Consider the following 24,238-nt stretch of genomic DNA (forward strand, 5'->3'; position numbering starts at 1 on the left):
TGTACCCCAACTAGGTTATCCATCCAACTATTCCTACTTTTGATGATAAGTATTTTTCATCCACTTGGTCTTTCCTGCATGGATAGTTGGGCTAAATTCTTTTGAATAATCATGGATCTCATTAAGAACATGCATGTATGTATGCTCCACATGATCAGCACAAGGTCATCCACAAATAGTACCTGGAGGACCTCACCATCCACAGGGAGCCCCTTTCTGACTTGGACTCTGCACTAGACCTCCTCCATGAAAATGCTGGATGCCTTTGGTAATCATATTTCTCCCTGTTGTATGCCTACTTGACATAAGTAACGAAGGAAATTAAAGACATCCCTGTTGTTAAATCTTTTAAGGTATCTTGGATGATTTTGGTAAATGCAAGGGAGATGCCTCATTGGAGGAGAGTCTTTAAGGGGTATTTGCTTTTTTAAGGGACTTGAATACCAGTTTTATAGTTAAACACACAGTGGTATCTTGTACGTATTCTCTGTACCTTTTGGTTAATTGAGTGATTGTGAACACAGCAGACACATACATAGAGACATACAGACAAATGTAGTAGAATAGTAGAAAAGACACATTAGTAGCATGTGGATTGTAGAGGGAAGGTCCTGTGAAATGGTTTGAACAGCCTTAAATTGAATTGTACTGAAATGCAAGAGAGGCCCAGTAGCACTCTGGTGAGGGATGGGTCTGCCTTTTTGGTAGGTAGAAAAGGTAGCCCAGTTCATTTGGGTCTTGAAGGCTGTTATTAAGAGCATCATCATGAATGCTGCCTATTTGCAAGGGACTACAGCTTCCCCGAATGTAAACACTTAAACTCCATAGGTACCAGTCAACTCTGTCTCAGGGATTTGTTGAAAGATTGGAGCCCAGTATGTGTCCTCCGTGAAGCCTTCCGTGGTGAGTCCTCCAGCTGTTAGTGTTCCCCCTCCACCAAATATTCCTAGAAGACTTTGTCTGATCTCTCTGATTTTTATCTGACCCTCTTGACTCCCTACTTTGTATTTTGCTCCTCTGTGTATAGGGTGTGATCCTTTCTCCCAAGCAGAGGGCAAGTAAGTTCCTTGAGGGAAGGCATTGTTTCATTTTTATCCTTATAGCTCCAGTGCTAGAACTTAACTGAATCGATTTGAATTGAATGACCTAGACATGGGTTCTTAACCTGGCGTCCTGAACTCACTAAAAAAATCTTTTGATAACTGAATTTCAATACAATTAGCTTCCCTTATAATTCTGTGTATTTATACATTTAAAAACATTATTCTGAGAAGTCCATACATAGGCTTCACCACACTGCCCAAGAGGCCCATGACATAGAGAAGGTTAAGAACCCATGATCCTAGAGGGGAGAGGAAAAGGAGGACTTCAAGCTTTTGTAGAGATCTGGCTGTGGTTTAGTGGTCTGTACCTCGGAGGTCCTTGGCCTTACTGGCATCTGAAAGCATGTCTAGTGCACCACATATTTTGGTTTTTGGTCTAGACCTGTGATTTTACTGGTGTAGGGAATTCTGATGAGGAAACTCACCCTACCAGTATACATAGGCAACTGTTGTACAACAGTCTTCGCTGCCTGGTACAGAAGTGGTTAAGTAACTTGATCACACAACCAAATATGTTAGAAGTGGGACTTGAACCCAGGTCTTTCCAATTTGACTCACTAAGCTTATCTTTGTTGCTTAGCCACAGATTGTGCCTATCCAACAGTCAGTCTGCTATAAATTGTGCCATAATGTTTCTGAAATGATATGCTATTTCAAAAGCTATACGTGCATGTATGTGCATACCCATAATATAGTAACAAGCATTTATAGAGCACCTACTGTGTACCATGCTCTCTGTTCTACGCACTGGGGTTACAAATACAAAATATACAATCTTTACTCTCTAGTAAGTATTGACTTTTTATCTTTCCAGGAGCCCCAGAGGGCTCTGGAATGGTCTTTGCTGATATTTGTACTTATTACTCAGACACACCCTCATTCCTGATCAGTCTATGCTGGGAGACTTAGGCAGGTATGTATAAGATGGAGAAATGGGTAATGAAAAAATCATACATTTGTACCTACCTTCCTTCCTTCATCCTGGACACCCAATATTTGCATAAAGAAGAACTTAATTTAAGGGCAACTTTGAAAGGGAAAAGTGGTAACAGAAGAGCAACAGAGACTGAGAAGGAGGCTGGGGAAAGTCCCGCCTATTGCAGTTGATGATGGTATGGAGAGGGGTCATGGGCTAATTGCTTGGATTATGAGCCTTAGGACTTTCTCTGTACCAGCTGCCTCCCACAGTCGTTTGTTCACCTGTCAGTCGGTGGGCCTCAAAACTCTTTTGGGGATCTGGGGATATAATCCCAATTCATTTCTGGGAGGCAGCTTGTGGAATAAAAAGACCAGGATTTACATTACTGTTCTGATAATTCCTAGCTCTGTGATCATTGGCAAGGCACTTAATCTCTGCATTCCAGTTTTCCCAGTTGTTAAATGGGGATAACAGTACTTCTCCTGACTACTTCATAGTGTTATGGTGAATAGCTGTACTATAAATGTAAGCTATTATTTCTATCCTATCCTAGCAGGGTTCTGCGCCTGGCATTAATACATGCTAGGGTTATAGCAAACCAACTGGAGCCCAATTTAGATGTTCAAAAACCAATAGCTCCTCATTGTCTACAGGGCAAACTTCTAGCCTGGCATTCAGCTTGTGCTACTCCACATCTGGCCCCTTCCTCTCCAACTTTATTTCTCAACTTTCCATTCAAAGGAAACCTCATTTGTTGTTTTACATGATTAAACATTTGTAACCTGTATCAGATCACTTACCGTCTCAGGGAAGGGGGAAGGGAGGAAGTAAGGGATAGAATTTGGAACTCAGAACTTTAAAAAAAATGTTAAAAATTGTTTTAACATGTAATTGGAGAAATAAATTATTATTAAAACACATAAAGAAAATCTCACTTGTCCCTATAAAAAACCATGCTTATTTCTACCTCCCCCACCTTTCCTAGCTGATGTTCCCCTCCCTGCAATATCCTCCACACCTTAATTTCTCTTTTTTATCTATTCAAATCCTACCTGTTCTTTGGTGCCCAGGTAGAATACTGTCTCCTCCAGGAAGCCTTCCTAGACTATAATATCCACTCTAATCTCCCTCCCTTTTCGGAATTCAGCAGATAAGCAGTCTACTTACAATACCCTTTATCATTATTCTCTAATCCTTTCAACCGTGTTAGTTTTCACTCCCTCTAACCAGACTATAAACTTGTTGAAAGCAGACAACTTATGGCTTTTTTTCCACCTCTCACATTATAGGTCTGGGAACATAGTTAATAGTAAACAAATAGTTGTTTTTTAAAGTGAAATAGTGGAGGTAACTCAAGGTGATGTCTCATGCTGCTGATTTTCAGAAATGGAATCGGCTATTTCAAGATTAGCACCAAGGAAATCATTCATTCCTATGAACTAATCAAGGACCAAGACAGACCCTTAGGACCCTATAGCCTGATGACCCATGAATCATCGACTAGATGGCACAGTGAGTAGCGTGCTGGTCCTGGAGTCAGGAACACAAATCTGACCTCAGTCATTTTATTTGACACTGGGGAAATCACCTAAATTTTGTCTGCCTCAGTGTCTTCATCTGCAAAACGTGGATAATAATAGCACCTACCTCCCAGGTGGCTGAGAGGATAAAATGAGATATTTGTATAAATCACTTTGCAAATCTTAAGGTACTACATAAAATGCTAGTCATTATTTCTCTCCATGCCTGCCTCCAGATCCTAGTCTAGGTCCTTATCATTTATTCCTGAATTAATGTAAAAGCCTCCTCTATGATCTATCAGCTCTTCACTCCGTCCTGCATCCTTCTTCCTCTTCAGGAGTTGTATGTGATTCTGTATGGTGCACTCACACACAGGACAAAAAAAAAAAACCCTTCAAAATTCTCATGTTTTAAAACTTTTCTGCTTTGTTCAAATGTATTTAAAATATTTATGACAAAAAAGTTTAGTTACTTTAATGAGTAGTGAGATAGCTTCTTAGCAAAGAATTATTCCATTGAAATGAAACATTGGTAGAGGAGGAAGAACAGAGCTAAACTGTAGTTGTTTCTGGGGGGAAATGCTTGGGAAATAGACCATCATGGGTGAAAGTTAGAGGGATATAAATTACGGCTCAATTTGAGGAAAAACTTCCTAAGTATTACAGCGGTCCCAAAGTAGAATGTGCTGCCTCAGGGGTTGGTGAACACACGTCTTTAAACAGAGGCTGGATCCCTTCTGAGGGGTGTTGAAGTAGGGATTCCCGAGTAAGTATAAGTTAGACCTTGAGGTCCGTTCCAAGGCTAAGACTCCAAGATTAATCTTTCTAATGCACTGCCCTCCTGATGTCACCTCTGCTACTTAACTGCTCCATGGTTTTTTTTAGATTGGCATTCAAGGTCCTTTGAAATCTGGTCTCAACTAATTTGTGCGATTGAATCGAATTACCTCCTACTACTTGGCTACACAGACCCTCTCTTCTAGGCGAGCTTGGCTGGTTGAACATACCAGGCTAATTCCTGTCTCTGGGTCTTTCCTCTCTCTCCCCCTGTGTGGTCACGTGGAATGCACTCTTCTTTCCAAATATGACCCATCTTTTAAGACTTGCCTCAGTTCCCACCTCATCCATGAAGCTCTCCAGTCAGCGGCCATTTCTCTCTCTTCTGAGATTTTAAGAGGATAATCTCTCTCTGACACTTTTTTTGTACTTCATCAAATGCTTCTTTCTATTTTATTTCACTGCTTCATGTGTGTTCCTCTTATCTCCTTGAGGGTGTAGAACCCCAGCTTGCAGCTTGTCTTCCCCTAATTGCCTAGCACAGGAATGGACATGCAGTAGGGACTCAATGAACATTTGATGGATTGGCTTAAGGACAAATTATTTACCAGAATGGGGTTTCAACAGACATTGGCATGTGACCATTCAAGGGGTCCTAGGGAGAAAGGGGTATCTATGAGAGGGGAGGACCAAGCAGAGGAGAAAACACAAACACCAACAGGAAAAACAGAAACGATGACTGGCATATCACTTTTCAGAAGTTTCTTTATGAAATTAAATGTTGCCTCTGGTTCGGAGAAAGGCATAGTGCAAGAATGACTTATTTTTTTTTTACATGCTATACTGAATTCATGGTATCCTTGGACATCCAAATCCAAGCTCAATGACCAACTGTAATCACCAACATCTCAAACCCCCTCTGCTTCCTACTGGCTGGAAGCCTGTGCCAGCCTCCAAAAGTCATTTCTTCTAGGATTGTGTTTGACTCCCACCTCCCCAAATACTTTGGGCGCTACAGAATTCAGTCGTTATATGGCTTCTAGCTCTCACTATGGTAAGGCAAATCTTTTTCTGTGACTAACCAAGGATTAAATCAATTCTATTTCTCCTTTGTTAGAAAATCAACCCAACCCCTCCCCCCCACCTTCGAAAAACCAACAACATCAACAACAAAAATATAACGGAAACAGGCATGAGAGTCACCAACAGCTGACGAGACAGGTTACAAACCTTTACAAAATACACAGCTGACTGTATTTGTTTTTGTTTTCTTTCGACCATAAATAAACACATTACAAATGAAGAGGGCATTTTCATTGGCCAGGAATGGAGCACAGCTGAGGAATGAACTGGCAGGAGCAATGTCTCGAAGGGTATGGGATAGAAAGTCAAGAACAGCTCTGATCCAAGATTTGCTTAGGCACAGTATTCCCGTTTCCTAATTAACATAACTCAAAGGAGGGGAAAAACACATCAGAAACTAGGTTGCAAGTTTCTTGTACTTTACTCCATGCGGTAGCTGAATGGTACCATTCGACATGGACTGGGGAGGGGCTCACCCCATAGCTGGGGAAAGCCAGAAAGAAGGTAACAAGGGTCAGTGAGACATATACAAGCCTTATCTAGGCAGACAGAGAAGAAGGCCAAATGATTGGTTACACCTGCTAAGAAACCACTGCGAGGCCACAGGAGAATTTCCAGAGGAAAGAGCCTGGGATTGACCCTTGAATGAAACAACAAAAACCTGAAACACAGGATAGAAGTCAAGTCAATGAGAACCCATAGTTCTGAGTATGCTCAGTCAGTGCCAGATGTTGTTCCAGGTGGGGTTCCTCAGAGCTAGTGAGGAAGGTCAAGATGGTGGCCAAACCACTTAAAAGTTAGAGTCCTTTTGGCAGGCGAATGGTTGGGGGAAGAGGATGAGAACTGCCCCGGTGTCCCCAGGTTGGTGGGGCAAAGGGGTGTTGCTGGTAGGGCGGCTAAGAAAGAGCCAACACAAAGACCAGTCTCTGCAAAGGGATCCTTGGGGGGTCCATGGTCTGGTTCAGGATGATCTCCGCAGCTCGCCCTTAACGCCAAGGAAGTAAAACAACAAAAAAAGGCACCAACCCAGATGACACCAAATTGCTGCCTCCCCCACTTGGGAATTCAGTTTGCAAAATAAATAGGGGGAGGAGGGATGTGGGGCTGGGGTAGGGGGGGAAGGGAGACTTGGGAATGGAGCAGAGAGGGCTGGAGGAGCCGGTGATGAGTCCATTTGGGGCCAATCCTTAAAGTGCTTTATTGGAAGGGGTGAGGAGAGGGGAGATGTTGAGGCACGGGCACAGTGGCCACCCCCTCCAGCTGGTCACTTGCGGAAGGGGGTCAGCCTGCTGATATTCTGCCAGAAGTTTGATGGCTTCCGCTTGGGTTCAGCCAGCATGAAGACTTGCTGCTGTGGGAGGTTGGCAGGCAATGTGGGATGCTTCTGGCGCATCAGGAAGTCATAGTAAGGCCGGTTCACGGCTGTGAAACGGAGGAAGAGGAAAAAAAAGGCTCAGAAAGTCATAGAATATTCCTCAGCTGGCAGGAACTTTGTTAGATGATATTGTAAGAAATGGAGTTTTGTTTCCACAGAACTAAAGGTGTGCTTCCCTGCCCTCCCCCACCCCAGCTTTAGCAGAGACCAGGCCTCAAGGTCGGTCAGGTGAGAGGTCAGAGGCTTGTACGCATGTGCATACTTTTTGAGAAGGCAGTCTGGGGGATTAGGGAGGCCAAACCCACTTGAACCTGTTCAAGCTTATCTAGGGTCTGGTCTTGGTCAAGAATCCAGGCCTACTGATTTGCATCATTTGCATATGTTAAAGAGGGAAAGTAGGGGAAGTAAAAGAATATAGTTTAATCCTAAACTAAGACAAGGAAAATCTAATTAACTTCACTTTTGCTTCTGTATCCTTATTATCCTATTTATATAAACTGTATAACCTAGGAAAACTATGTAAAAAACAAAGATTGTAAACTAACCATGATTCTAGCAGGAGTGGAGGGAATGGTTACCCCTGCTCCTGCAGCTGTATCAGTGTGAGTGTTCCCTCCAGCACTACACCTGCTCCCTTGGGGAGCATAATGAAATGCCTTCCTCTGCCCACTCTGGTCCTGAGTTCTTTGGGTGTGAATGGGCAAATCACATGGATTTTCCTAGGGTCAAGTGAAGGGAAGCAACAGGCAGCGGAAGCTCACCAGGCTTACTCCTGTATCTTGTCTTGGGGTGTCCTGTGATCCCCACTGTGGTGTTAAGAGGGCTACCACTCTGGATTCCTTTGGGGAATCCTGTGGTCTGCACAGCCTTCTTAAGGGGCTATCGCTTGGGTCTTCCTTAGGGTCTTGGCCATAGGAGGCCCTGTGATCCCTACAGATTAAGGGATGGCTACCACTTGGTCTTCCTCTGGGAGTCCTGTGGTCTGTACAGCCTTCCCTAGGGATTATCACAAGGTTCTTCCTCAGGACTTTGGCCCTGCCTAGGAAGTCCAGTGATCCCCAAAAACCATGTTTCTCACAATATTGATCCAGTTCCTTCATTTTACAGATGAGGAAGCTGAGAAGGGAAGTGACTCGCCAAGGTCACAGAGATATGCAAAATTCCACCTAGAGCTGGAGGGAGCTCTCTTTGCTGGAGAGAAGAGTCAATGTGGTCTGAGAGGAAAGAGCCCTGATATGGAGTCAGAGGATCTGGGTTCAGATCTTAGCTCTGCTACTTACTATGGGTGAGGCCATGGGCAAATCACTTCCCTTTTCTAGGATCACTTACTCATTGATGAAATGGGAGTTTTAGGCTGGATCATCTCTAAGGTCCTTCCAGCTCTAAATCTATGATCTCATGGATTCTATGAATGTAGCAGGATACACTAGGGGAATTTGCCGAAAGAACCCTCCTCTGAATCCTTTATTGGTACACATTACTCTTGCTCTCTGTATGCATATTATATAATTATTATATATTAAATATGTTAACAATAATATGATGTTTTCTATTTTATGCAATATTTTATGTATGTAATACATACATGTATCATGTATATATTTTTTGTCATCTGTTCTACCTCCAAGCTTTCTTTGCTTTATAAGCTGGAGGGGAGGGTGTTAAAATATATTGGATTTGTTTGAAATGAGGCTGACCGATAATATCAAAAGTTCAGCAAAACTGGCTTCTATGACTTCTGCAATAATATAATATAAAAGGGTCAATGAGAATTACATATAGAAACAAAGGCTAAGAAAGGATGTGGCAAGTTTCAGTGACTTTGTCTGGGGAGAATAGGGAGATAGACGGTTGATGGACTAGGGCTGTGGGGCCAGGGGAGGGGCAAGTTCTATGGCTTAGAACACAGGGCACTTCCACTGGTCCTTCACTCACCTTTGGGTTTCCCACTGGACTGTTGTTTGTTTGCATTCAGCATGGCCTGTTTCTTCTGTACCTCTGTGATGGAGAAGCCTGAGGGAGAACAGAGAGGAGGTCAGAGGGTATGCATGGAAGATCTCATCTCTCACATAGCCAAAGCAGTCAAGAGGCATGCCAAGGACCAAGTTATTATAACTTTGGACCAACTCCAGTATACCTTAAATAATCTTCCATGACCCCCATATTTCTCCTCATCTTTAAGAAAAGTCTCAATTCTCCTTTTTTTTTCTTCTACCTTCTTCTTGTACGTCTTTTTCTTCTCCTTATACCTTACATGTTTCTATGGTGCTTTAAGGTTTGAAAAGCACTTTCATCCTTGAGGTAGGTCATGTAATTATGATTATGCCAGTTTTACAGATGAGAAGATTGAGGTTCGGAAAACTAAAAAGATGGATGATACAGGGAAGAAGCATCTCTTGTTTTACACGGTCAATATGCTTCTTCTAAAGAGCTGCACTTAACCCAGATGTTTGTGAACCAAATCACTTTAAAAATACAACACAACAACACAAAAATACAACTGCACAATGATATGGAAAGATATTACTGATTATACGTTAGCACTCTCAACTTCTTTTATACTTGGAGTAAGAAAGATTAGGTGAAAACTTGATCTTTTGATGGTCCTCTACTGTAGAGGGCCAGCTCTGAGAAAGTCCATCCTGGGATAAGACACAGGCCAGAGGCCTGTTCTTGCCCTTGGGCTGATAACTCCACACGTGGGCTCTCCATCCCCCACCTCGACATACATTGTGCTGCTCAGGATGAAGGCTCTTCAAGCCTCCTGGGTACACATGTGCTCTCTCAAAAACCGCCACTGGCACACATGTGCCAAATACCACCTTTAGGCTATTGACACAATATTGTTTGCAGCAAAGGGGAACAAAAGCATGAGAAAGTCATGCATTATGCAAATGCCTCACATGTGGATTTGTTGATTCTGCTTGCCTAAAAGGTATATAAGCCCTGTCCCTCAGTTAAATAAACAGAGCTGTTCTTTACTCTTCCGCCTGGCCCATGTTTTTCACTCTCCTTGGCATTTGGCCATCTCTGGCTATCTCCGGCCATTTCAGCACCACAGCCGCTGGCGGCACTCTCCCTCTAGAGAACCATCCCTTTTTGGTGGATGTATGGAGGTCTCAATTCTCTTGTTCCCTTCCCTAGCTTGGCTGGTTTCTTCTCCCACAGGAGGACTCTCTCCTCACCATCAGCCCATACTGACCTTTCTTCCTCTAAGTTTCTTAAGTACTTATACCCTATGCCACATAATCTATCTCAATAGCCACCTCCTACATGAGTCTTTCTTGATGGCTTTCCACCTCCCAGCTCCTAGTGCCTCCCCCTAAAATCACCTTAAGCCAATATGTGTCTGTGTTTCTGTCTCTAGTTGAACATAAGCTCCTTGAGGGCAGGAACACCCTATTTCATTTTTTGTTTTGTATTCTCAGGGCCAAGCACAGCGTCTGGCACATTGGCACTATGCTTAATAGATGCTCATTTCCTTCCTTAAATGCCAAACAGAGGAGCTCCTATTTTATCCCAGAAGCTTTGAATAGGAGAGTGCCATAGTTCGACTGTATTTTAAGACACAGGGGGTGCTTAGTAAAGATGTGTTGACCAAGAAGCAGATGCGTGCATGTCAGGGGGTGGGGTGGCACAGGGAAACAGAGGCAGAAGCTGGGTCATACCTGTCTCCTGGTCTAGCTGGACCTGTTTCCTCTCATTCTCAAAGGCCTTGAGCCAGCGCAATTTCTGCTCAGGCTTCTTAGCACAGAAGAGATGGCTTTCATCAGTGGAGTTGCAATGAAGCTTGAAGGCATTTTTGACACTGATGTTAAAGTCTTTGTCCTTCCCATCTTCCAAGTCCACGATCTCCATGTCATCCATGTTGATTCGGCCCTTGTAGTACAAGATGTCCCTCCGGAGAAGGTCCTGGAAGACACGCACAGTGGGGCACTGAGGGCGCATTCGTCGTGGCTTGACTCAGAATGAACTAAGTTTGAGGAGCCACCCCAGACTGACCTTCCTGACTCTATTTGGTGCCTGGCCAGCCCTTGATACAAGGCCATTTTACACGGAAGAGTAGCTTTGCCTCACATTCCTGTCATTTCTTGCGTCATTCACAAGGCAGGCAAGCATTGGGGTGCAGTGGAAAGAATTCCAGATTTGGAGTCAGAGGGCCTGGGATCCTACCTTTGCCACTTCTCTGGGCTTCATTTTCCTCAACTGTAAAATGGACTAGATGCCTCCAAGGTTCATTACACATTTCAACCTATGACTGTATGATCTTCTGCTTTATGCAGTCAGAAACCAAAGGTACGAGCTGTTCTTTCCATGTATCTGAACAGGGATAGGTAGGGGATGAGCATGATTTCCCTCATTTTGATGAGGGAAACTGAGGCTGAGACTATATAGATTGTGTCAGGTCTTGACTTGAACCCAGGTCTCCTGATTCCAAGTCTTGTGTTTTCCCTACTGTCCCGTGCCTCCTCTGGGCTCTGCACAGAGCAGATTCTCACAAGCAGATGCTTTTCACTTGTTGGGTGAGAGTCACGGTTTCCTTTCTGCCTGTACTATTTACATCCCCAAACCAAACGACTAAGCCGATGCGTGTCTTAAGAAAAACAAAAGTAACCTTAAATATTGACAATACTCTAGGTTCACCAAAGCCTCTTACTTTTATTTATCATCTCATGGGTCTAGAGCTAGAAGGGACCTTAGTCCAATGGCCTCATTTTACAGATGAGAAAACTGAGGCTTATGGAGTTTGATTTGACAGAGATGGGCTTTGAAACCCAGCATCCTTTGACTCCAGAGCCAATGTTCTTTCCATGGTACCACTCAAAGTTCCCTTCTAGTTCTAAATTTAAGATTTTATGACCTGTGGGAACTTGAGTCCTATTGGTAATGCCTTCAAAAATCCTGAGTCACCATACTACAGCGAGCAGTGAGGCATCAGAGAAGCCGTTTATGAAAGCAGTAAATAATGCTGTTGCATGGAATACTACTTATCTCATGAATTTGTGTCTTAACTTATCCTTAGTGTCCCAAAAGTGAGAGTTCAGTTTTAGGCTACTAAAGCTTAAAACTACCCTAAAACTTTTAGGGACACCCCATATTTTACCCCACAAACCCTAGCACAATTTTAGGGACATGGCGATTAATAAATCTTTTCTGGTTGATCGACTGATCGTGTTCAGAATCTGAAATATCTTCTAAGGGAGTGGCAGAGAGTTAAGGATGTGATTTAATGGAAGGCTTTCTTTATATTGTGCACAATTGGAAGAAGACTGAGCCCAGGAGAGATATTATAGCTCAGGAGACATTTCAGGGAGAATCTCAGCATCTGATTTTGGGTGAGCCTGGCTTCATGCAAAAGATATGTTCTATAATGACACCTTTAAAGCAGTAATGAAGAGAGCTGACATTTGCATCATGTTCTAAGTTTTCTAAAAAAAAAAAAAAAAAAACCCCTACAACCTCATGAATGTTATCAAATTTGATTCCCAGGTGAGGTAGGTATACTGCACCTGTGATTGTCCCCGTTACGGATGAGGCTTAGGGAGGTGCATTAGGGCCCAGAGGCACTGGTCCACAGCTAGTAAATGCCAGCCGCAGGGATAAAATCCAGGTCACTCTTGACTCCCAAGTCCTGAGCTCTTTCTTTGCCACATATCTTCTTAGAATAAATACTATGCTCCCCTGACTTACTCTCTCATTTCTGAGAAGCTTCCAGATTCACTCTTAAAGGGCAGAGGCTCCTCTCACTTTAGCGTTAAGTTCTCTTCTCCAACAGCCAGTCTTTATGATGAGGAGCTAATGCTCTATAAGCCAACACTTAAGTACACTAAGGTGTATTTAAAAGATATCTGTAATTAATTGATTTAGCCCTTTATAAAAGAAAAAAGTTCTTATGTCATATAAATATACTTCATATACATATCCACAGATATGCTTGTGTATGGGTTGTCTAGACGGGCTCATCAGTGTGGGTTCTCCCTGTTGTGTGGTTTATAAGTTCATATTTGATTTCTGTCTACCAGATTTGCATAAAGCAAGACCCTCTTCCATTGGTTTCTTTGTATTTCCATACATATTTAGGATCAGCCACTGAAAAAAGTCAGTCACCTTCAGTCTGCCAGATGAAGAAATGAAGGGTGACTAAGATAATTATCTAAATGAATAATTGACTGGTTTTCCCAACCTTATATCTGATTTCCCTTTGTGAGATTGTTATCCTAGCCAGCTGGCATAACTTGATGCATTCCAACCTCTGTCTTTTGCTTAGACTAGGGGTGTCAAACTCAACTGCATGGGCAAAACTCCTCACTGCAGACTGATCTAGAATTAAAATATAATTGGGAAATGTTTAACAAAATAAATCAAAATACAAATACATCACAGATCATGTTAATTTGTGATTTTCTAAATCAATAAGTGGCTTGCAGGGATCCCTTTCTTTTTGAGTTTGACACCATTGGCTTAGATTGTTTCTCCTGCCTGAAATACCCTCCTCACACATTCATTTCTACGTATCAAAATCCTACACATCCTGTTTGTTGTTGTTTGTCCTTCATTCTCAAAGAGGACCACAGCACTAGGAAGGTGATGCCATGACTTGCAAGTGGATTGGATTTAAGTGAGGGAGGGCTGTGAAAGGTTACCAGCCTCACTTTCTCCTCCAGAGCCATCTGGGCCAGTAGCAAGATATACATCAGGATGACTAGAGATGGCCCCAGATGCAGTGAGAGACCTTGGACTTTTTAAGCTAAGGTCCTTCCCAGGTCTCAGTCTGACATATCTTTTAAGGCCTGGCTCAAGTTCCAACTTATTTATGAAACCTTCCCTCATAACTCCAGCTCACGCTGGTCTCTTCCCCTTCTGAATTCCTGTGGTGCTTATTGTCTATGCCACTTATCAGGCCCCTAGCATTTACTACCTTGTACCATTATTTAACTGTTTGACATGGACAAACAGTGGAAAGCATGGTGGGTTCAGAGTCAGAAGAGCTGGGTTTGAATCTGAGTTCTTCCATGTCCTACCTGTGTGACCATGAGAAACCATTTAACCTCTCTGGGTCTCAATACCTCATGTGTAACTGAATGGGTTGGACTTGTGATATCTAAGGTCATTTCCAGTTCTACATCTATTTTCCCATAATCCTATGTCTCATCTCAAATAAACTGTGAGCACCCTGAGATTAGGAGCTGTGTTATGCCTCTTTTGCAGCCTCTTCTGGGGTCTAGAATAGGGGTTAGGAACACATTCTTTGACTAATTAGCTGTCATCATCTATGAGAAAGCCAGCAGGCCCTCCCTCCGAAAAAGGAGGAGCCAAGAGGCCAAATGGAAGAGTTTAATAGCTGACTATCTCTGAGGGATAGATCACTTACCTGGTATAGATCTAGAACCCCATTTACCTTTTTACAGTAGATGAGCTGGTGGTCGAAGAGGAAAAACATTCTCTGTTGGCTCTTGGCTTGGGGCTGGGAGATTCTGGTTAATTCACCAGAGTGGATGAGTTCAGAGCTTCTGGCAAGGACATCTTCACCCTGGTTGGGGTGAAGAAGGGATCTGTCAGGCAGACTCCTCCCTACCCCAATGAAGACCCAAACAATGGCTCAATGAAATGGGAGCCCAGAATCACCAAGCTTCCCTTCTCACCTCCTCCAAGAAATTTCTGAATCACAAATCCCTCCCATGTTTTTTAAGTCCTATACCCCTTACACTCTAAACCACATAAATCAGAATGTGATTATATTATGTCAAATGCCATTCTTTCTTTTTTTCATATGAAAGGTAACATTTTCTAATATGGGGACTGGGTAAAGGCAATAAATAAGCTGTTTGGCAAAAGGTGATTTTTTTTTTTGCTTGAACACGAAGCCTTAGAAATGAAGGAAGGGGCATCTCAAGTACACAAAAACTTTTGAGGGTAAAATTAAAACTTGGGTATGTCACCTATATAAGGGTCAACCTGCACAGGTTAATCAAGAAGCTGTTCTGATGTGGTGATGGTTTTTGGGTAACCCCTTCTCCTGGTCAGTATCTAGCCTGTCATGATACCAGAAACGAGACTATTAAAGCATCATGGAAAAAATTATTATTAAACATTACCTTCTCTGGATTGCTCTTCAAAAATGCAAATATCCCCAGAAAGGGGAGGTAGGGGAACACAGTGTATCAAGCTGTTTAAAGTCATCCCATACTTCTGGTGAGTTAAATTTACAAGGGAATGAATTCTCTCCCTTCCTATCTTCTCTCTGACCCTCTGGCTAGGTGGTATTGTTGTGGTCTAGGGGTCTTGGGAATCCTGAAATTCAAGGGCAAAGGGCACTGGTCTGCCTCAAAAGAATTCAACCACTCAGGCCTTCTTTCAGTCAGAGACTAGGTTTATTAAAACCCTGGTTGGGTTGGGCAAGATTCCTAATGAGTCTGTGCTATTTGTGATGCCCATACAAGTTTAATGGGGACAAAGTGGACATTTTTATACAGAAAGACTGTGGGAAGATCTGGATGGGAATAAGGAGTGGCAAGTAGGTTTGGGTGGAGCCAGGCTCAGACCATGAGGACCACAACGAAAGGGCAGTTAAAAGGATTATTGACTGGGATGGGCTGGGTGCCTCAAGCAAACACCAGAGATCAGGGTTCAGTGGTTTTGGGGTCCAGGTCCTAAAGACAGTCTTTTCCTTTTAGAGGTCCAGCATGAATCCCTTCCCCCATCATTACTGGGGTCCTATGGGAAGGAAAACATGGTTGGGGGGTCAGATGGAATAATTTGGAAGTCTGGGTCCCTGCCAAGGAGGAAGAGTCATTTTGGGGATGGTGGAAAGGGTCTCTAAACAGCCAAAAGGCAATATGATGGCACAGAAGGGAAGGAGCTGTGTCAGGCAATAGGAGGGAGAGATCCACAAAGGGGTAGAGGGGAGGTGGGAGGGAAAATTTTGTCAGCTTCACGATTCTGCTGAGGACCAGTCCTGCTTGAAGACAAGAAAATGAATTTCTGAATAACAAGTGTCAACGCCTTTAGCCTTAGGAATGTTCACCACTGAGTGAAGAATGGCAAGCTCAGTGGAATGTCAATAATTAGTTTAGGACTGGGTGCTGCTCAAGCACAGGATTAACAGGAGATAGAGAAACAGACAAGCAGGAAAAAAAGAGAGTTAAGAGCCCGGGTGATCTTAGAGGCTTTCTTGTCATCACCTTTCCATTAAGAGGCACAAATGCAGTGATTGAAGGTCATGGATTATATTTATCAACAGGGTAATGTCTGCTGTGGGAGAAGAACAATTAGAAAAACTGTTCCTGCTTAACTTCCTGTTCTCAAGCATAATCATTTATTTGTTTTAGAACTCAGCCTTTTTTTTTAAGCCCTATTAGCATGTGCAAGTGAAACTGCCTTTGGAAAATGCATTTACATTCCATACCAGGAAGCCAAGTTTAGTATGCTAATGGACTTAATAAAGGCCAGAAGGCTTATTTTCAAAAGCAGTTAGCCTTGGAAACTATTATGGGAATTTTTTATTTCCTTTTATTATTCAGGTCTCAGGGTCATTCTTCCTGTAGATTTTAGTTAACCAAGAGTCTGTCTTAAAAATAACCTTACCAGACCAAAACCTGTTCCATAGGACATGAAAATTTACTTAGAGCCGTAAACATTCTTTAGATAAGAAGCCAGAGTAATAATCTCAACTGTCTCTGCCTCCTTGGTGATATGTAAATCTTTTTCAATCATCCTCCTCGTGAATCCTCTAGGTGTAGTTTAATCTGTACCTGACTTAGTTTACCTATAGAGTTTGTTTGACAGGGTTTGTTTCCTTCAGTAAGGTATGAAATTATGATGATGTTTAATTAAGTTTGTGCAACTTTTATGATGTTGAGGAAGTATGGGATTCTGGATCTACTGTCTCTTTAGCTTTCATGGCCTAAGAAGCCTGCAAAAGATTGCGTTATGTAAAAGAATGATTTCTCTGACACAATTTTGCCTATAAGAAGCCTGGTCAGAATCCTCACGGTTGTTCAGGTTTTCTCTGGTGCCTGAACCTATGCTTGAGCAGGATAATAACACCTCGATTTTTACCTCCATAATTTCTGTGCTGTGGCAAATATATGTTTAGCAGCAGTTACCCACCACATGAACTCAGGAGAAATACCTCTCTCATGACAAAACAGGAGTCTAAATAGAAGCATAAAGCACAGCTTTGCTAGAGCACCTAGAATAGGGCACAGAAAAAATGTTCAATAAATATTTGTTGATTTGAATCTTCCTTCAGCATTGACATGTGACTGAGTTCCCTATTAAACTGCCACATATCTGATATGCGTTAGGGTACGTGCCTGTAAGTCTTGTCTCTTCCACTAGACTAAATTTCATGTGAGTGATGACAATTTCTAAAGTAAATTTCGTAATCATCTGGTTCTTCCTCGAGGGAGATTAAAGCTAGGCTGAGCATCTGAAGTTCCTCATAAAAGAAGCATTCGCTCAGAGCGGTTATTTGTTCTTTTTACCTCCCAGTCCTCTATTGAACTCTGCCATTGAGCGATTTTATCTATATTTTCAAGTCTCCTCTTCCGCTCGTTGATAAGCCGGGCTACGTTCTTCATGGCATTTAAGGCAGCTTCTACATCTTTGAAATCCCTAAAGTAAAATACATGTCATTAGCAGTGCATCACATACCAGGGATATGAATGATCGTAGCACCATGAATTAAAATCTGTGAGACGGTATTTTTCCCCAAATACCTCAATGACAGTAACTCACATTTGTGTAGCACTATACGGTTTGCAAAATGCTTTCTTTGTAACAAACCTGCAAGACAGATAGATAGGGACAAGGGCTAGGCCTGTGATGTCATTGCTGTAGGGAATTCTCATTTGAGGAAACTCTTTCCACCAATGCAGCTTGGCACCTTCTCAGCAACTTACCGTCTTTGAGAGTCATTCAGAGCTCTGAGGAATAAGTGACTTGTCCGACGTAACCAAGCCAGTGTGTCTCAGAGGCAAGACTTGAACCCAGGTCTTCCTGGCTCTGAGGCCAGCTCTACCCACCCTGCTACGCTGTCTTTCTGAGAGAGACAGTACAAGTATCATTATCATTCTTTTTACAGTTAGGGAAACTGTATTTCTGAGAAGGTAAGTGACTTGCTCATAGTCAGTTTATAAGTATCGGAGGCAAGTTTCAAACCTAGGTCAAAGCTAGGTGGTGGAGTGGATAGGGTGGGGGCTTGGAGTCGGGAGGACCTGAGTTCAAATTCAGCTTCAGTCACTGCCTAGCTGCATGACCCTGGGCAAATCACTTAAGCCCCTTTTTGCCTCAGTTTCCTCATCTGTAAAATGGGGATAATAATACCACCTACATCCCAGGATTGTTGTGAGGTTCAAATAAGATGGTATTTATAAAATGCTGAGCACAGAGTATGACACATAGTAGGTGCTTAGTAAAAGCCTGCTTCCTTCCTTCGGTGTTCTACCGTACTGTCTTCCAATATTTTACAGTTTACTCACTCTTCCAACTTGAAGCTCTCCTGGGATCTTTAGGAGGAGAGATTTTATTGGCTGGAAGCATCAGCCCAATCAGTTCAGGAAAATTCACACTCCATTGAAACAAAAGGACTGTTTTCTGCTTTGGGAGAAGTTTCACCAAAACTCAGGCCCTTTCCCATTATCTGTCAATTCCCTTATCAAAAACCCACAGTGGCTCCCTATCATATACCACATACAAACTCAACTTTTCAGAAAGGATTTGAAGGTCCTCCATAATCTAGCCCTCCCTTGACCCTTCCAACCTCAGTGTCCCACTGCTCTGAAACATGTACACCCTATTCTAGCTGGGCTAGTCTTATCCTTGTTCCCTCAACACTGATGCTCACTTCCTCCTTCATGGCTTCAGTTCACTTTCATGGAATCTTTATTGTGAAGTGATTTGAGAACTGACTCAGTTATCCAGGCTAAAGAGGAATAAGACAGGCAGAGGTAAGCAGGATCCACAGATAATTCCAACCCTCTTTCTGGATAATAGTTAAAATTGATACCCTTATACCACATAGTTCATCTGAGAAGTTACCAAGTAATATATTTCCTTTCTTGTGGTTACCTCAAAGAAGGAAGGAAGATCAACTTTTTCACCTGGATAATCCACAATTTGGATAACTGAGAGTTGGACAAATGCCAAACTGAATTGACATAAAAGAACTAAACCTAGAGTTTCATAATTCTCAGTGAATATTGTCAGCCAAATTCCTGCCAATCAGGTAAGGGAATACAGAGGTGTGGCTATGGAAGCCTGTTGTCCAAGGCTATATGGCTGGAACACAATGCAGCAGAATTTAATAGTGTAGATGAGCCTAGGGAGAAGGTAAATCCTCATTGGGCCCTAGTGTTTGAGTGGTATCACTGTGGCTCCTAATGACTCCTCTACGTGGACTACCTATTGTAAATTCCTCTTGTGGATACTTTTAGCTTCCCAAAGGTCAGGGTGACTCTCTCCTGGCAGGAACTACGTGACACCACAAAGTTAGGTCACTAAGCTAGGGTTGCTTAACCTTTTTTGGTCTGTGATATAACCGTACCATGGAGCTGGTCCCTATTCTGCTAAAGCCCTGTTCACCCATTACCAGCCCAGCTATCTTACCTGTACTTGGATTCTTTCCTGCTCCTGATACTAGAGTCTCAACTATCTACCTTTCTGAAGATCGCTAGAGAAAGTATCTAGGAACTCACTCTGCTCTAAGCTTGACAGGTAGAGGGAGAAGACAGTCAACACTCAGGAAAGGCTGGTTGACTTGGCAACAACCCTAAAATGTTTTTCCACTTTCCCTTATCAATACCACCACATCTACCCTTTACCACAAGTCAAAAATGGGCAAGACAGTTGGGTAGACCTCATGATCTTCTCAACTGACGTTGCCTTTAAGTAATAATAATGATGATAGCTAGTATTTATATAATGCTTTAAGGTTTACAGGGCTCTTTACAAATACTGTCTCATTTGATCCTCACAACAACCCTGGAAGGTAGATGCTATTATTAACCCCATTTGTAGATGAAGAAGCTGAGGCAGACTGAGGTTAAGTGGCTTTTGTAGGATCACAAAGCTAGTAAGTGTCTGAGGCTGGTGAACTCAGGTCTTTCTGACTATGGTCCAGTGCTCTGTCCTTTATGCCATTAGCTGCCTCTGGTTGGAGAATGGTGCCTCAGGAAGAAAGTTTCTCAGAGCTCAGGTCTCTGTTGTCATCTCTCCATTCCTCTCTAAACCCGCCAGTATCTCTATAGGCCATCAGGTAAATGGTCCACATCACTGGCATCCTTCAGGGATGCTCATCTGAAACCCAGCCTCCCTTGGCTCTCATGCTTTTGGGGGTGGGAGAAGAGTTGGCCACATGCCTCTGTTGGAGGGAAATGACTGATAGGGGAATCATGCAGTTAAAGCAACACCAAATACAATAGGGTGGACCCAGGGGCAGCTTACCTGTGCTGGGGATTGGTATACTTGAGCAGCTCGGCCAGCTGCAGGGGATATTTGCAGATTTTCTGCACTGGGGTCAGCAAGAAACCATCCAGGGAGATGTCAATCATCTTCTGGAGCAGCCGGCAGGCTTCAAAGAAGTACACATACTTGTTGACTTTGGCCAGCTTAGAAAGCTCCACGCAGGCATTGGGGTGGTTGTTGCAGTATTCTGAATAGATCTGGAAATCATTTTGCTGCAAGGGAGGAAAAAAAGAAATATATTGTGCATTGTAATTGTCCCCCATTTGTGTGATGGAGCAGGCAGATGCACAGTCAAAGCAGGCAAGTGGTATACTTGGACCTGGAGTCAGGAAGACCTGAGTTCAAATGCTGCCTCAGATACTTACTAGCTGTGTGCCCTTGGCCAACTCATCCAACCTCATTCAGCTTCAGTTTCCTCATCTGTAAAATGGGGATATAACAGCATATACTTCTTCCCAGGGTTGTTGAGAAGGTAAAATGAAATATTTGTAAAGTGCTTCATAACACGTAAAGTGTTACATAAATGCTAGTTATTATCACTAAGTGTATAGTTGGTAGGATGATGCCTCATTACAGGATTGGTGTCGAGGGCCATCAGGGCTCTTGGTTTTCTGTGGCAGTCTAAGGAGGATGTGCCATGTAGCATCATCCACTAGGAACCAGGGCAGAATTTTGCATTATCAGTGAAGCCATATTTCTAGAATAGGTAGGGTTTTTCAATAATAAGCATAACATCATCCACTTTTTGGATCAAAAGCTAACAAATATGACAGTACTTTTATAAAGTTAGAAGTACTACAGAGAAGTAAGGTAGGACTATTAATTATTATAATTTTTGACAGTTGTCTTCCTGATACAATTGTGTGTTTTTTCTTTTTTTAATTAGATTTTTATTTTTAGTTTACAACACTTAGTTCTACATGTTCTTGAGTTTCAAATTGTTTTCCCTTCCCTCCCGTTCCTCCTGCCCCCCAAGACAGCATGCAGTCTGATATAGATTCTACATAAACTTTCACATTAAACTTATTTACACAACAGTCAAGTTGCAAAGAAGAATTATGACCAATGGAATGAGTCACGAGAGAGAAGAAACAAAACCAAAAAGGAAGAGGAAAAAAAAGAGAGTGAATAGTTTGCCTCAGTCTGCATTCAGACCCCACAGTTCTTTCTCTGGATGTAGCTCGCTTTTTCCCTCATGAGTCCTTTGGAGCTGTCTTTGAGCCTTGCATTGCTGAGGAGAGCCAAGTCTATCGAAGTTAGTTATCACAGAATCAATATGTCTGTGGTTGTATACAGTGGTACACTGTTCTCCTGGTTCTGCTCCTCTCACTCAGCATCATATCCATATGAAGTCTGTACCTTCCCCATTTCTTATAGCACAATAGTATTCCATTACATTCATATACCACAATTTGTTTAGGCATTGCCCAATTGATGGTCATCCCCTTGATTTCCAATTTTTTCCCACCACAAAAAGAACTGCTATAAATATTTTTGTATATATAAGTCCCTTTCCCACTTTTGTGGGATGTCTTTGGGATATAGCTCTAGGAGTGGTATTGCTGGGTCAAAGGGTATGCACATTTTTATAACCTTTTTACATAGTTACAAATTGCTCTCCAAAATGACTGGATCTATTCACAACTCCACCAACAATGTATTAATGTTCCAATTTTCCCACATCCTTTCCAGCATTTATCATTTTCCTGTTTTGTCATGTTAGCCAATCTGACAGGAGAGATGTGGTACCTAAGAGTGGTTTTGATTTGCATTTCTCTAATCAATAGTGATTTAGAGCATTTTTTTCATATGCCTATAGATATTTTTAATTTCTTCCTCTGAAAACTGCCTGTTCATATTCTTTGACCATTTTGACCATGTCTCAATTGGGGAATGGCTTTTATTCCTATAAATTTGGCTTAGTTCCCTGTATATTTTAGAGATGAGGCCTTCATTAAAGATATTGGCTGTAAAGATTTTCTCCCAATTTTTTGCTTCCCTCCTAATCTTTGTTGCATTGGCTTTTTTTATACAAAAACTTTTAAATTTAACACAATCAAAATTATCCATTTTGCATTTTGTTAATGCTCTCTATCTCTCGTTGGGTCATGAATTCTTCCCTTTCCCATAGATCTGATAGGTAAACTATTCCGTGCTCTCTCAAATTGCTTATAGTGTCAGCCTTTATTCCTAAATCATGACCCCATTTTGACTTTATTTTGGTATGTGGTGTAAGATATTGGTCTATGCCCAGTTTATGCCCTACCATTTTCCAATTTTCCCAGCGGTTTTTGTGGAATAGTGAATTCTTAGCCCAGAAGCTGGATTCTTTGGGTTTATCAAAGTAGATTGCCATAGTCGTGGACTACTGCGTCTTGTGTACCTAACCTATTCCACTGATCCACCACTCTGTTTCTCAGCCAGCACCAAGTAGTTTGATGACTGCAACTTTATAGTACAGTTTGCTATCTGGTATGGCTAGGCCACCTTCCCTAGCATTTCTTTTCATTAATTCCCTTGATATTCTGGACATTTTGTTCTTCCAGATGAATTTTGTTATTATTTTATCCAGCTCTGTAAAATAATTCTGTGTTTTTTCACTGCAGAAATCAGAGTCTTTGGAAAACATTTTGTCTACAAACTGGGGAATAGGGCAACCAGCACTGGATCACTTTCCCCATTCACCTCCTTTGCTCCTACTCACATGCTGCTGAATGGAACTGGATGAGATCACAAATTTGCGTGGCCTGGGTCTGTCTGCTACATTCATTCAGCTGAAACCACTCTCTCCAAAGTTTGTAGTGTTCTCTTAATTTGCCAAATCCCACATCTTGTCTCACACCTCTGAGCACAAGACCAGTTAGCCTGGTTTCAGACGAGAAAATATTTCCTTATGAATAAACATCTTACATATTCTAAGAAGCAGGAGCCCAGCTCGCTCAGGTGGGGGTGGTCCTTGTTGAACTTCTTCTCCAGTGCCTTCACAAACTTTTTCTGGCACTTGTAAATCTCCTCGATGTTCCCAAAGATTGTCTTCAGCTGCTCTTCGGTAAACATGTCCGCTCGCTTGCGGCACTGTTTGATGTAGCCCTGTGTGCGAGACAGATAGGTGAGGGATGATACAGGCCTGGGAGCCAGGGCAGATGTTAGGACAGGACGCTGCCTCCCTTCCCTAGGAGCTTTCCCTGAGCACCCCAGCTTGCAAAGATTTCTTCCTTCCTTTGAACTCCTATTAGACTTAATTGTCCCTACCACTCATCTTTCATTTTGACATATGTAGGGTACTGTGTGATAGCTCAAGTATTGTTAAGTGACTTTTTACATTTGGACATCTTGTTTCCCCATCTAATCTGCAAATGCCTTGAAGACACTATCTCCCACAGTACATAGTAGGTGCTTAATAAATGTTTGCTATATGAATGAAACACAGGAGAAAGGGAAGTAGCTTAGATCCTGTGGTAAGGATGAGGGTCTATAAATTGGGATCTTGGATTTGTCTGCCCAGGTGAGGGAAAAACATAGGATTGTAGAATTTAGAGGTGGAGAGGACCTTAGATCTCATCTCTGTTACCTAGAACTTGTGTGACTTTGGGTAAGTCACTTAACTTCCCTGGGCCTCAAGTCTCCTTAACTGTACAATGAGGAGGTGGGACCAGATGGATTATGAGGGTCTTTCCAGCCCTAGATTTATGATTCTTTATGTCACCGAGTGTAATCCTACATGGAGTTTGATCCTTCATTTTACAGAGGAGGAAAGTAAAGATAGAGAAGTTAAGTGACTTGTCCAAGGTCATACATTAATTTAAGGGACTAAGAGAAGTCCCTGGAATGAAGCCTTCCTAAAGACAAGTAGAATTCCATCTTTTTCTTTGATGGGCCAATCAACATCACAAAGAGTGTGAGAGAGATTAAGACTGAAATGAAAAAAGAAATCAAGAATCACTAAAGATCATTCTGGGACACAGACTATGCCAGCAGCCGTGGCTGAGGTTCT

The 24,238-nt window shown here is 42.4% G+C and overlaps 1 protein-coding gene across 2 annotated transcripts in view; it reads right to left on the reverse strand.

Annotated features, from left to right (window-relative positions):
* Positions 1-5,066: 5,066 nt before the first annotated feature.
* Positions 5,067-24,238, reverse strand: part of ARHGEF4 (Rho guanine nucleotide exchange factor 4) — a 259,078-nt gene continuing 239,906 nt past the window's right edge. For both annotated transcript variants that reach the window (XM_036744438.1, XM_036744439.1), the window contains 7 exons: positions 23,155-23,334; positions 20,224-20,456; positions 17,265-17,394; positions 14,177-14,308; positions 10,446-10,689; positions 8,713-8,790; positions 5,067-6,824 (listed from right to left, as the gene is read on the reverse strand). In XM_036744438.1, coding sequence (XP_036600333.1) covers positions 6,667-6,824; positions 8,713-8,790; positions 10,446-10,689; positions 14,177-14,308; positions 17,265-17,394; positions 20,224-20,456; positions 23,155-23,334 — 1,155 coding nt within the window. In that variant the 3' untranslated portion in view covers positions 5,067-6,666. The remainder of the gene's footprint in view (positions 6,825-8,712; positions 8,791-10,445; positions 10,690-14,176; positions 14,309-17,264; positions 17,395-20,223; positions 20,457-23,154; positions 23,335-24,238) is intronic.

The sequence above is a fragment of the Trichosurus vulpecula genome, chromosome 2 (assembly GCF_011100635.1).
Source record: "Trichosurus vulpecula isolate mTriVul1 chromosome 2, mTriVul1.pri, whole genome shotgun sequence".
NCBI classification, from domain to species: domain Eukaryota; kingdom Metazoa; phylum Chordata; class Mammalia; order Diprotodontia; family Phalangeridae; genus Trichosurus; species Trichosurus vulpecula.